Source organism: Rhipicephalus sanguineus, chromosome 7, assembly GCF_013339695.2.
Source record: "Rhipicephalus sanguineus isolate Rsan-2018 chromosome 7, BIME_Rsan_1.4, whole genome shotgun sequence".
Lineage (NCBI taxonomy): Eukaryota > Metazoa > Arthropoda > Arachnida > Ixodida > Ixodidae > Rhipicephalus > Rhipicephalus sanguineus.
This window is the reverse complement of record NC_051182.1, coordinates 125,828,996-125,843,656: the sequence shown is the minus strand read 5'-3', so window position 1 is coordinate 125,843,656 and position 14,661 is coordinate 125,828,996. Positions and strand designations below refer to the sequence as shown.

The 14,661-nt window shown below is 46.9% G+C and overlaps 1 protein-coding gene across 4 annotated transcripts in view; it reads right to left on the bottom strand.

The window, feature by feature from the left end:
- Positions 1–14,661, bottom strand: part of LOC119399838 (BAI1-associated protein 3) — a 501,956-nt gene that overhangs the window by 146,798 nt on the left and 340,497 nt on the right. For all 4 annotated transcript variants that reach the window (XM_049417861.1, XM_049417862.1, XM_049417863.1 and 1 more), the window contains exons 4-5: positions 7,101–7,184; positions 1,991–2,259 (exon numbers count right to left, since the gene is read on the bottom strand). In XM_049417861.1, coding sequence (XP_049273818.1) covers positions 1,991–2,259; positions 7,101–7,184 — 353 coding nt within the window. The remainder of the gene's footprint in view (positions 1–1,990; positions 2,260–7,100; positions 7,185–14,661) is intronic.

Here is a 14,661-nt window from a genome sequence, read left to right as displayed (position 1 = left end):
GGGATTGTTTTTCATGCTTGCAAAAGTGTGTCATGTGCACATACTGAGCAAGAGCAAGCTACACAACCTTGATCAATTCCTACAGCCACATCTGGCAACAAAGATTTCTCGACGTGACGCTACAATGCTGTGTCGGTTATGCGCCGGTGTAGCGTTCACAAACTCATTCCGCTATCACAGTGGTATGGCAAATTCATCCATGCGCGATTATCTGCAACTGTGTAGAGACTATTGGTCACATCTTTGCCGCTGTGGCCAATGTGTCCAACATCGCCGGAGTCTCCATTGTCTTTGAGAAGACCTTATCATCGGCTTCTTATTGAAGGAAATATGTTGGTAGCCTGGCCTCACACCTCATCAGCCCAGAAAGCCATAAGAACCCTCTTGCAGTTCTTGAACACAACTGAGTGGGTGGGCGCCTTTATATATGCTACAGTGTGAGTTTGTGTTGTGAATTGTGCCCACTCACGTTTCTCTCCTTTTCCCTCTCTCCCTTTTACAGCCTTATTCCTCTCCCCGTGTGTAGGGTAGCAAACTGAGCATAGTCTAGCTGAAATCCATGCCTTCAATTTCCCTCCTTCTCTCTCTCGATCCCGAATGTCTTCAGGTGCTAACCAGCGCTACTATTACGCCAGTATGCACGGTTGCAAAATGCCGTTAAAGCGGCCCCGCAACACTTCTTGAGCACGGTCAGAAAGCGCTGCCGATCGGCAGTCGAGGCTGCTGAGAACACGTGAGCCAAACAACATAGCGCAGCACGCTGCCTGAAATTCGCAATTAATTCTCCGAGTCGGATAGAAATTGTTCGCTCTTTTATCGACAAATGACGTCGTAGACGCAAATGACCGCGCCATAATTCCAGAGTCCACGGCTATTGGCTGAATTGAGCACCGTGGTCTGCATAGGGACCACGGCCGCCGCGGGATGCCGCCACGAGTCCGCGCGCACTCGTTGCGATGACACTGAAGGTAAGCCGGGCGTTTGAAGAAAGAAAAAAGAAAGTGATCAAGCTCACGCCTCACGCTGAAGAACGGTAGCTTCTTGCTCTCTTGTAATCACCCCCCCCCCCCCGCCCCTCGTGTAGCTTTCAGCGCTCTCGCTGGTACGAAAGAAGAGAGAAAGTGCTTAAAACGTGCCGCAAATCCCTAACTCCGCTCGTACTCGACGGATTCTAAATTTTTTTTTGCAGTCGATTCGCGATGCAATACACTCCTTTCATGAAGTCTTTCTACAACTACTTGGTAAAGTGTTTCAGGTCCCTTTAAAAATAGCAACAAATTGGAATCTAACGCGAAGAACGGAAAGCAGCTCGAAATTGCCAGCGCGTCGCTCGAGCCCAAAGGACGCACGAAAAGAACGCACACAGGACGAGCGCGAACTATCATGTGTCACAGCTCGATACTTGAAGCGCACTGCTAAAACATAAAGCAGGACCAAGGAGGTTTGAGCAGGACGCACGAAACGAACGAACAGGTACACACGGGACGAGCGCGAACTAAATGTCACAGTTGTTACTTATTTCTGTTTGGACAGCGCGCTCCTTTCGCAAACGCGGCCGCTGCAGCGAGCGAAAGCTCTTCGTTGCGCTCCTCGCGCCATCTCGCTGGCAATGAAGAAATGCTTATAAGCGCCTGCCGTCTCTGAGTCCGGCCAGTGGTAAATGGTGCGTATATAACGCTCGCCGTTAGCTCCCTAGAGGATCAGCGTTTCGTGGCGTAGTGGCTAGCGCCACGGGCTGCGGAGGGCGAGGTTCCTGGTTCGATTCCGTGTTTCGGAAGCATTTTTCCAAATTATTTTTCTTTGGCACTTTCATATATATATATACATACTTATACGTATACGGTGAATGACGGCGACGGGGACGGACAAAAACCAGCCGAGACTGTCCATATAATTGCTATCGCAATAATATTCACACCACCCCTTTCTAAGAAATGGCTCGACGAGGTCGTCATAGACAGCGACCTAAAGACAACAAACGCTCACTCACAAACATGGCTGTATTCCGAGCATGCAGTAGGGGTCGCTGTATCCATTCGGGTCCTTAGCCTCGAGCCCCTGTGCCTCGACCACGGTCACGTTGAGCACGGGTATGGGAGGCTTCTCCTCTCGGGCCAATCCCAGCAGGCGCCGGTGGCTGTCGGAGGGCATGCCGAACGCCGCCTGGGCGTACGCGTGGAGCTCGCCGGGGCTGACGCCGCCCGAGCAGCCCAGCTTGTGCTCCACCGTGTACAGCACCTCCACGTAGAGCTCCTCCCACTGCGTTGTAGGAGTGGGAATGATGTTCATCAATGGGAAGAACGGGAGCAAGAGATTGACAGGTAGAGAGGCAGTAAACGGGACTTCCCTTATTGAATGTGAACGTGCCATGGATGGATCCATCCATCCATCTACGTATGGATGGACAGATGGATGGACGGAAAGATGGATGGATGGATGTATGGATCTATCCATGGCACGTTCACACTTGACGGACGGACGGACGGACGGACGGACGGATGGATGGATGGATGGATGGATGGATGGATGGATGTACGGACGGACGGACGGACGGAAGGACGGACGGACGGACAGACAGACAGACAGACTGTATGTTAGGATGACAATGACATATCGACAGACAGGTGACATATAAATTGATTCACAGGCAGATAGCTGTACATTAAATGATCGGTTGAGTTCTTGATATATTGACTGACTGACTGACTGATTGATTTATTTATTAATTGATTAATTGATTGATTGATTGTACAGGCAGTATAGACAGATCTATATATCAATAAGGAGATGTAATATTCTTTAAAATACAGTAGTTAGCCTACTTACTTCAGCTATGTAAATATTGATGCGCTTAAATTATTTTACAAACCAATGGTGAACTTCCTCTTCGTACTAAATAAAAGTGGGCTGGCTGGCTCCCCCTGCGTGCCTCAAAGCGCTACACGCTCGATATGCATCACATTGCGTATTGAAATTCCACAAAAGCCTGAAAGGCTCGTAGAACCTTTACAATAAGTAATCGATTAAGCAAACTCGCGGAAGGGTTAACTACGCGAACAGTTATTTCTCGATTTCAACACCAATCGCAATATGTGGGACATCAGCGAGAGACTGCCACTGTGTCAAAAACGTATATACACACGCACACCCTCCCACAAAGGTTGAGAGAGCGTGGGCTCAACTGAACATGCGAATTCGTGCTCTGTTAGTGCACGGCGCTTCCAACCTCGCGGGTAGCTGTGTAGGTCGCAGGCACTACTACAGGCTGGAACAATTATTTGGAGTCTATGTTCTCAGAGAAAGCGGGAATATAGCTTTCTCGGAAATTGCACCTGCTGCAAATTTTTTGGGGCGCGGGTACAAGCGCTTGTCCCGTCTAGGTGTCCTTAGAGTCCGTATGGGCTTCTCGCGCTTTTTGCATCCAGTACGAATTACCAAACCGCACATCAGCAACCTAAAAGGCGTAACTCACTTCACGAAGGTTCGGTGCTAATAACGCGATTTTTCTTAATGATGCGCATTATTCTTTCGTACGCCTATGAGGCTACTACGGTGTTCGGGCAGCTGCCTTCTTTCGTCACCAACGTCAACGTGAAATTACAACTAACCTCGATAAAAGATCAGATTTCAATATGAGAAACGCCTGGTCGCCGGCAAGCACGCGATCTGGAGAGCCTCAATTATTGGAAAACGGCGCGCACAAATACTACAACCTGAAATAATACTGAAACAATGTGACCGGCGCACCTTCGAGGGCCTATTTGTGTATCTAGGTACACTCGCGTGTGCCGGGTTATTTGCGAACTATGCCACTCATGCAACCCAAGTCGGTAACTCATAGAATAGCTTCGCTTAAAATCACACGGAGAGCGATATAAAAGTGACAGAGTAAAACGTAAAGACGTAGTACTCAATATCAGAATAAAAGGAGCTTACTTGGGCAACAGCTAGGACACAAACGACAGATGTGCCAACGCATACTTGAGACATCTTGTAGCGATACAGAACCTAGCTGCGTATACTTGTGCAAACCTAAACCACTAAACTCATACTTGGGCGATGAAAACCAACCGAGCAAAGAAACGAAGACAACCTCTATCCGCTAATAACAAGGAAAGAAACGGACACCTCGCTAACACGTGCTGACCGCTTACCTACCAGAACGCCCTTCGCGGCCCGCATTCAAAACTCACACGTTTCATTATGCATTCGCCTAAGCCGACTCGAAGGCGAACGCCATCTTCTTTTTGTTTTCAGTCGATGTATTCATCCCGCCTCGCCACTCTCCGAAAGCTTTCTGCACCTAACGTGGTCTTGCACTGCCTCCGTGATCGGCCCACCTTTGACCAAGCAACAATGTCATGTGATCACTTCATAATGTGACGTCATGACGTCTTCACAAAATTTGGTGAACCGTAACGTCAGAGTGACGTTATGTGGTGATGTCATCACGTGATCATCATTTTTTCCAACACTCATGGTGACGCCGACGACACCAACGGTCAATTTTCGCGTTTGATCAGGTAGCTAAGGCTTTCGCCTTAAAGCTCATGCCATACAAAACCTAAAGCCCGTCTCTTACAATCGGACGGCATTAATCAATGCAGAAAAACTGAAAACAAAAATTGGACCATATCCCCGAAGGGAACACTGATGGGATGCGAAGTAGCAGCGTTGCGCACGGGTGGCGTCACGGGTTGAACGGCGCTAACGCGGGTGCTGCGGTGAGCGCTGGAAGATTCGTTTGAAACGAAACTCGATGTAGCGTTTACTTGTGTAAACGTTTGTTTGAAACGCGGACACGGGAGGCGAGCGGGAGTTGGAGCCGGCAGCTGCGGCGCTCCGGCGGGTGAGGGAGAAAGTGACGTACGCGCGCAGCTGCGAGGGAAGCGTGCGAGGGGTGCGTGACATCTACGCCCAGCTGCGGCGTGACCTATTTGGCACCGCTCCAACACCTGCGCCGAGGGAAGCTCGTTGCCTCGCGTTTGTACGGACGGACGGACAGCGTTACACAGGCTAGTCAAAGAGCTGCTACGCATCTAAAACCAGAGCCTTCCGCTAACCACAAACAAAGAAAGAACGAACGAAGCGAATACCTCGTCCACACGTGCCGATCACTGACGTATTTAAACGTCCTTCGCTCGATCCGCATTCAATCTCTTGCGCCACTCGGAAACTTCCACGTTTCGTCGTTTAATGCTGTCACGATCCAGCAGATTTCCCGTTCAGGCGCCATACATAACCTCCGCCGCAACGCATCACGACGACGCTACATCGAAACGTAGGTGGGGATGGGATGGGGCGCTCCGGAACACGCTTCAAGTTTTTATATACGCCACTCCGAGTGCTGCTGTCAGAGCCGTAATACCTGGCGGGGCGAAAAAGAGAAGCTTTAACGCGCGTTACCAAACACCCACGCCGAACCGTAAGCCGGGACCGGGCGTTTATCGCAAACCTCGCCGTGCCGCGCCAAAAATAACCCCTCAAAATGTTCCCGACAGCTAGTGCTACTCCGCGCACACGCGTGAATCATCAGTCTTCGTGATGCTGTCACGTTGATCTCTGCTCACATTTTTTCCCGTCGCATAGATATATATCTTGCGTTGCCGGATAAATAATACGGTGGTGCGCGTCTTAAACGGTGTTTGATAAAAATAGCTGTTACTGCGCAGTTCTTTGTAAGAAGAACATGAACTCTTCAGATGATAGATAGATAGATAGATAGATAGATAGATAGATAGATAGATAGATAGATAGATAGATAGATAGATAGATAGATAGATAGATAGATAGATAGATAGATAGATAGATAGATAGATAGATAGAGATAGAATACGGTAACAATAGCTCTGAGAACAAATCAACCGAATTATGCCTTTTTTCTATCAAGGAAACAATATACTAGATTTGGCTGTGGTTAGAACTGCGAGAAAAAAAACGAGGTGAAGTGGAAGGAACGCGCAAGACACCACTTAGTGTGTCTTGCTCATTCTTTCCATTGGTCCTGCTGTCGCCTTTTTTTTTTCCCCACAGTTTTAACCTCATTTAAATGAGTGCACCGACCAGCCTGTTTGAGAGAGAGGGAGCAGCAAGGATAGAAAGGGAGGTTACCCAGAAGCACGTCCGGTTTGCTACCCAGCACTGGGGGAGAGTGATAGAGGGGCGAAAAAAGAGTGAGAAGAAAAGAGAGGAATGGACGGAATCACAAGCACACTTGGGACAGCAGACCCAGCCTATAGGCGACCACGCAGGTATGTTGACTTTAGGTATTTCAACCGCGCTTTCGTTGCCTTTTGCGCCCTCGACTCACATGTCCAAAGTCCTGGAATCTTCTTTACAGAAAATGCTCTCGAGTCCACTTGGTCTAAAAGCATCCGGAGCGGGCATCGCGGGGCGTCATAGCGAGCGCAGATGCACGGGACGTGTTCGATTGTCTCTTCGGCTCCGCAGGAGTCGCATGTAAGGTTGTCCGCCATACCGATGCGAAACGAGTGCGCCTTTGTTAACGCAAAACCCAACCAAAGGCGGCGTAACAGTTTAGCAAAGCTTCAATTTGGGCTAGTTGTTACGGCATTGTAATGCAGATGCGCTGAGCGAAATGCGCAAACGAGAAACGTAACAAGAGGACAGGACCACTAGTCCTCTCCTCTTGTTACGTTTCTCGTTTGTGCATTTCTCTCAGGACATCTACATTACAGCGGCATAACAGCGTCGCATCCGAGCGGAAAATTAAAAAGAACGCCCTGCTAGAATATGCTGCAGCATTCAAATTCAGGGAGCAGATAGAATCACAAGGAGCCGTCTTCATAGCCCTCGGATCTCTTTGCTGTCGGATCAGTAAAGCATTCCACGCACTGCACCCATTTACGGACACACGAACACTCGCACGTTTCGTATTTCATTTGTGGCGACGAAGCAAGTGGTAAGCCTCGAATAGGGAACACGGCGGCACACGTTGTCTGGCAACGCATAACATGCCGGACTGGTTATGTGTCTGTCTGCCTGTCTTTTTTTTTGTTCTTGTTGTCGTTCTTTTGTTTGGGACGTTTCTGTTCCTTCTTCTATATCTTATCTGTCTCGTCAGTCAATCAATCTCTTACCTCTTTTTTGTTAATCTGGTACTCCTGATGTGCGATACCGAGCTCTGTCTCAGTCGGTATTGGCTTTTCCTTGTCGGCGTCATCCTGCAAAAGAGATAAAGAAAAAGAAGGTAAGAAACTGAAATAGGGATCGTAGGAATGGGGAGAAGCAGTGGCGGGGGGAGGGGGGAGCGAGAGGACCATTAATTTTCCGTTACCAGGTGCGTACCTGTTGCTATGTCAGCGAGCGAGCAACGGTTTAGCTCATATTATTTCGAAACAGTCGTAGCTGCCCATTTCGGCCAGTCAGAGACGCACGTGTACATAGGCCATGTCATCGGCATCGGCCATTTATCTGAGCAGCGGATGGCATACGGCGACGACAGTCGTTCTCACAAAATCCCTAGTGATCACGATATCGATGGCGATACGTTCGGCGTCGGGATATGACGTCTCAGTGAAGTCTTCGATGTGGCCTTGCGCCCAGTTCTCGAAATTTATTTATTTATTTTAGGGTCATTGCACGCCAACTGTCCCAGTCGGGGCGCTCGACAAAAATCAATTTCTCTAAAAAAATCTGACGAAATTACGCACGTATTGAGATTAGTTCTACAGCATTTTGCCAAAATATTTTGAGCGGCAAAAATTTTTGGGGCACGTGAGCGCCATTTGAACTTCTCAATATGGTGGAAAACCAGGTAGGAAAGAAAAATTCGCTATAAATGGACCGTTTCACGTATTCATTCGAAACTTGCTTTTTTGTGCTTTTAGAGCACCGCGCTTTTATTATAGGACAGTTGCCTCGAGTAGCTGTATATTTTTCACTTTTTAGCGCTTAGCTAAAAGTGAGTAAGTTACAACAAAATACGATTGTAGACCAAATAGATCAATTATTTTTACAGAACTCTCCATAAAACGTACTATCTCCTAAAAGTTTTGTTTTGCCTGTGTGCAGCGCACAGGCCCCAATATAAAATCCTGAACTTGGGAAAAACGCTACATTGGCCTATGTTCAGACATCTGTAGCACCCCAAGGTGGTCCAAGAAAAAATAAGCAGAAAAGCGCATACGATTGAGAATCATAGCAAATTCGTCCACAGAAAGTTTAATCGAAGTAGTTTTTGTTTTAGTCAAGAAAAAAATTTTTGAAGTTTAGTCCCACCATTGCATTATTTTGCTATAGGGGCAATACAAACCGACTGAACTTACTGCATAAAAAAAAGAGGCAGTGTATTCGTAGCACATTGTTTTCAGTTCCTTTTGTTAGTACTTTATAATGTATATTATATATCAAGGCCATACCAATATCACTGGCTTATATACATGCCAAACTTCCCCAATAATGAATCGTGTTACTTATTGCATTGTTTACGGTGTGAGAGCCAAAAACGCCAGTGTGAGAGCCAAAAACGCATGTTGTCAGAAAGATTAGCAGTGGTGTTCCGTAATACGGCGAAAAATTCCCATTCCGAGCCATGAAAATTCCTGTCTTTACAGGAATACGGCATTTTTCCCTCCATGCCGTATTTACACAATTGTAGGTCGACCCATTTTATCAAAATTTGACATACGAAATTTGGGGATCGACTGACAATCGAAACGAAACTAGCTGCAATTGTAGGGTCGACTTACAATCGAAATCGCAACAAACAAGAAATAAGGCACGCCGTGGCATGGTTAGGACTCTATATTTACGTTCCGGCTCTACCTGCAGCCTATACCGTATTTTCTCGAGTACAACCCGCACCTTCAGCAATGATTCGCTGAAAATTTTCTAAGAATGATCCCCGCGTATTGCCGCGAAGCTAGCTTTTCTGCATCTCTTTGGTGCACTGACACGAAGCCACCTTTGAAAACCGAAATGCGAGTTTGCTTTTCTTAAGCAACATCGTAAATAAATTGCCGTAATGAAATGCGCTCGCGTTTAGAAAGTCGTTTAGAAGTCGTTTAGAAAATCATTCCTTGTGAGTTGATCGCAAAGAGAGAAGAAATAATAGAGAAGGAAAGGCAGGGAGGTTAACCAGTATAGGACAACCGGTTTGCTACCCTACACATGGGGACAGGGTGGAGGAGATTAAAGATGGAGAGGAAAGAGAGAGAGAAAGAAAGATAGCGCATGACACTGCGCACAACTCTCATAATATTAAGGGTATGTGCCACTGTTCGGACCTCGCCGCCTTATAGACGAGCGCTTTGGCCTCCTGCCTTTGTTGACAAGACACTCTTGCCACGCTACTCACTCCTTGCTATCTTCCTTTCTTCTATCATCTTTACTTCCCCTTCCCCATCCTTAAGGGCGCTGAGCCATGCCCCCAAGACGGGAGGCAGAAAAAAGCGCCCCTTTTCATTTCTTCTGTCACGAACCTACCAGAAAAAACATCATGATCATAAACGGTATGTTTCACAGAAATTGGGTTAATTTCACTACTCGCCACTGGTCAACTAAAAGAGAACAAGGAAACAGCTAGCACAACTGTAGAGAAGCATTGGAACGTTGTAATGGGCCGTCCTCTTCAGCGCCTTCTAGTGGGTCGCCCTCTTTGCCTCTTCTCGGAGAGCACGCCCCTCGTGCTCGTGCTCGTGAGAGTCTGCGCTCCGTCGTGACTGTTGTGCATCGTCGCCGTCAATCCAGCCGTCAATAAACGCCTTTACACAAAAAATGGCTGCGAAGCGACCGCGGCGAGCCGAAGAACCTGAACACGTGCAACGAGGGAATAGTAGGGAACGGGAAAGGCAACGGCGGCTGCGAGAAGACCCCGAAGCGATGGAGGGCGTACGACAGTGAAGACGTGCCCGTAGATATATGAAAGGTGCGAATGCTTGGATTCAGCGCAAGTTTCTGTCTCTGGAGTTTGGACAGCCGTGTCGTGTCTGTGACTGTCTGTGGTTAAACTCGAAGATCTCTGCGCCGAGAATCAATGTAGAAACAACCTAGCATCACCTCGCTAGAGCCTAGCAACAATCTAAAAAGCAACCTAGAACCTGTAAACTACCTAGAAGCAACCAGATTAGTCTTCAGATTTCGTACAGTTTCGCTGTTTCAAGCCTTGCGCGGCTTAGTGCAAGATACGCTTCTTTTTTCATTTTTTTCTTTTTTTTTTTTGCTTTATATGCCTCATCAAACGCGAAAAGTGACCGTCGGCAGCGTCAACCCGAGTGATGCAAGAAATCATCATCATGTGATGACGTCAACAAATGACGTTATCGTGACGTCCCAGATTGCCCAAATTTGTGACGTCATCATGACGCATTATGACGTAAGAGATCGCCGAGATTTGTGACGTCATCATGACGTGAGGTTATATGATGACTAGTAAACTCGACTTGCTGCGAAACCAGCAGGCAAAAAGGAGGGAAACAGGAAAGAGCGCGGGAGGGAGAGAGGAGAGCTCCCTCCTCCTTTCCTGCTGGTTGCGCAGCAAGTCGAGTTTACAAGTATGAACCACCTAGTCTGCAAATAAGTGTTATATGATGACGTCATCAGATGGTAGCAGCGCTAAACCACGTTATTAAATGCGAAGCATTTCTTAGCGAACCTCAGGCACTTTGGGCGTTTCTATCTACGTATCTATCTATCTATCTATCTATCTAGCCGCCTACGTCTGGGCGCTCTCCTGGTCGTCTCCATAACGTCTAATGTACCAAAATTGGCATAGCAGGGGATCAGTGTATGGTGAACACGATTCACTGGTCATGACATGAATAACGCAAAATACCAGTCGCGTACGTCATCAAACCCTTTCTCTCAGTCACGTGTGGCACATACCCGCATACCAGAGTTTAAGTTATGCTGGTATGAGCCACAGGTGATGCAAAGTCTCAACCAACACAGTAAACGCGAACACACACATTTACACGCAAGGAAAGGGATAATAATAGTAATTGTAGGGGCTTTAATTTTGACCATCTGGTGTTGTTTACCGTGAACCGAGATCGCACAGTAAACGGGCATCTAGCATCCATCGAAATGCGACCGCCGCGGCCGGGATCGAACCCGCGACCTTCGGGTCAGCAGCCGAGCACCGTAACCGCTACACCACCGTGGCGGACACAAGGAATGTGAGGAAGCTGAAAAACAGAACACCCCTGGAAGACGCTCAACTACCATGCACTCGTTGACGTGGTCCGCAACGTGGACCACGTCGATTACGCAAAAACCGGGGTCAATGCTTCATACAATAAACCTGCCGAGAGAACCAGGCCGCTCATCATTATCGTTGACTTCAACATTAGTTTATCAAGACCCAACAACGACTGGCCTTTGTACTGCGTGAAAGACGGCTTGAATGTGGACAGGGCAGCAAAAGATCTCGCTGCCACCTGGAGGACAGGAGGCGTCCTAGATCATTTGATTGTAAGAGGCATCCAGGATTTCCACCAGCTGTGCTATACCTCGCACTTCACTACACTTAGACCTTTCGTAGCCGCGATAACGAACGGATCCAATTAACCAGCCCGGTCGAGCTGCTGGTGCTCAGTGATCACGGTGATGATGACCTTGAACATGAAACAGCGCGCTTAGACTGGCCCGCGAACAATCATTGTTATGATGACCTTGTTCAAGAACTGTCAAGAACCCCTTCTACACATACACACGGGTTCGTGAAACGTGCGTGCGTTCCCGTCATAACAGATAAGTATAAGCATAACAACTGTAACCCAACTGTAACAACTGCACATGTGACTGTAACGTACGTGCAGTGCGCCTGCGTGTGCCATTTGGCTGTGTGTATATCTAGGGGAACGTTTCTGAATGAAGCTTAGTTACGAGTAACGCCTGTCCTGTGCATTTGTGTTTCGTCTTTGTGCTGTTCGCATTCGCGCTATCCAGTATTGAAGAATATAAGCACTACATATCAGCTTACCACGTCTGGTGATGGTAACACCCATGTTGCTGTTGGCATCGCTACGCAACTGTAAACAACTGGTTATATAATGCATATGTGACTCATCAGCATATGAGTGTGCGTTACCACTTCAACATTTCTCTAGCGTCATTCCTTAACGTTTCGCTCTATGTGAAAAATTACGCCACAGTCACCATCCCGCGCATGCTTCGCATAACATCGACTCCCACGGTACGTGGGATCTGCCCAATTTTTTTGTAAACAGCTTTCAGAGGGGGGGGGGGGGGGGGGGTAGAATCAATAGCTCAACTGAGAAGAAAAAAAATTGGGGAGGGGCGAACATGTAGGGAAGGGTGAGTGCGCTTTTAGTTAACATGCACGCTGCGAATCTTTATTGTTCAACTACGCACAAGAGAAGTTTCCCACCGGCACTACATTGCAGGTCAAGATCTGTGAACCGTTGCTCAGCGCAAGCTGTTTTTTCAAGAAACTTGCTAGCAGACGCTGCCTTCGTCGGCGTTGTCTCTCGCGGGCGAGGGCGCGTTCTCGTTCCTTGCGAGCTGGCAATCCTCCCTTTTCACGACGACCCGGCGCATGCGCCCTTCCCTAGTCTCCAAACGTCTCCCCATCTCGGAGGCTTTGCGTCTAGCCAGGCGGTTCTACCGGCCCCTGCCAAACCCCTACCAAACGGCAGAGCTAGGGCAGAACAGGAAAATGAAAGAGGCTGATTCAACGTTCATCGCAGAAAGAGCGTTTCCATAGTCAACGCGCGTCGTTCGCTCTCTCTCGCCACAAGGCGAGCACTGAGGCGGTGGCGCTCTCTCTTACGCTCAAGCAGATGGAGCGGACGACGATACACACTCGACAGCAGACGACGATGCGCGATGCATGCCGACACGCCCGCCCCTCAAAGTCGGTCGCATGTTACACTCTCTATAACACTTGGAGACGAATGCCTGCGGCGTGCTTCGCAAATGTATTGAGCATGGGGATGGGCGAATAGTAAATTTGAGGTTAGAACCGAATTCGAAGCGACCAGCAATTTTGTCGAATAATTTCGAATCGAATAGTTCGAATAGTATATATCGCATGTTATAAAGAAAAATTGGCATTTTTTCATGATACAGCTTGCACAATATTTTTAAGCATTGGAACTAGGCGTGTGCGAGTGTCACTTCTTTTGGTTTCAAGTGAAGTGGAAGCAAATTCAAATAGTCGCAGGATTTGAATAGTAATAGGGCCCAAGTTACAAGCTATAAAATATGTTGTTTTAAAATTCGCTATACTTAGCGTGTATCAGCCCTCTTAACACGCTTTTAAATTTAAAAAAGAAGAAGTTATCAGTGTGCATGTAATACATGTACAATTTAAACTTGAAGTGTGACTTCGCGGCAGGGCGAATTTTTCCTGGAAAGGTGGTTTCACGGTACATCAGCTCTACGTTGCAGTGAAACCACCTTTTCAAGGGATCACGTGCGGCCAATGCACGTCTATTCGTTCATTTCGGATATACTTCGAAATTTCGAAAAACTTAAATTTGTGCCGAAGTGAATTCGAATGCTGTGATATTGATTCGAATATTCGCCCATCCCTAATTAAGCATTACAGTAGCGCACCAGACTTCCAGGAAGACGTAACGAGCCGCATTGTACGGGACACCCAATAAATTGCTTTAACGTTTTCAGCCGATTGCATCGAAAGTAAAAGATAGGAACACAGAGAAAGAAATAGAAAGAGAAAAATATACAGAAAGAAAAATGAAGAAATACATAAAGAAGATAGAAAGACAGGAAAGAAGTAAACATGGAGTGAAAGAGATATAAAGAAACAGATAGAAAAAAAGATTTAAAAAAAGATAGAAAAAAAGACAGCACGCATAGCCATGTATGCTATAGGATAGCAAGAGGCGGGAAATAGATGGAGGGTAGAAGCCAAGCCAAGCCAGGACCAGCTAGATTCCCACCAGCTCTGCTGTGACCCAGGCATGCGCGACTCGGTGCAAGCTGCGCTAATTTTTGATTCCCATGTTTAATTTACTTTGTATTATTTAAGGTTAATTATTATTGTGCGAGAAGCACGGCTTCTAATTAGCCTTTATATCCCTAATTACGTATTACATACACGTGCATTATGCACGATTTCGTGCGCATAGGGGCTTGCTTATAAAATATAAAATATCTGATCAAGTATCTGCTTTGTTAATACAATCTGTTCCTTTCAATGCATGTTTATTTAGACCCCCTACTAGCCAGTGGCTATGGGTCTAACCAATGTTGTGTACCTTCATGTAATAAGAGAACTTGAAATAAAAAGTGATTGATTGATTGATTGATTGATTGATTGATTGATTGATTGATTGATTGATTGATTGATTGATTGATTGATTGATTGATTGATTGATTGATTGATTGATTGATTGATTGATTGATTGATTGATTGATTGATTGATTGATTGATTGATTGATTGATTGATTGATTGATATAGCCACTGAGGACATTTTGCGTCACTGGTGTTGTAGTCGGGCTTGTTCGTTCAGGCCGTTGCCAGCTCTTGCGAAAACACTTCAGCATTAGGCACAAGGATTTCGCTTTAACAGAGACATTCAATGCGCCATACTACGACTCACGAAATATTGTGAAAAAGAATTGCTTTTTTAAATGCGTCAACAATAGGAAGGACTAAATGCGTGGGTTTTGTAGGGGGCAGGGGGGGATTTAATTTACGGTCTTGTGAA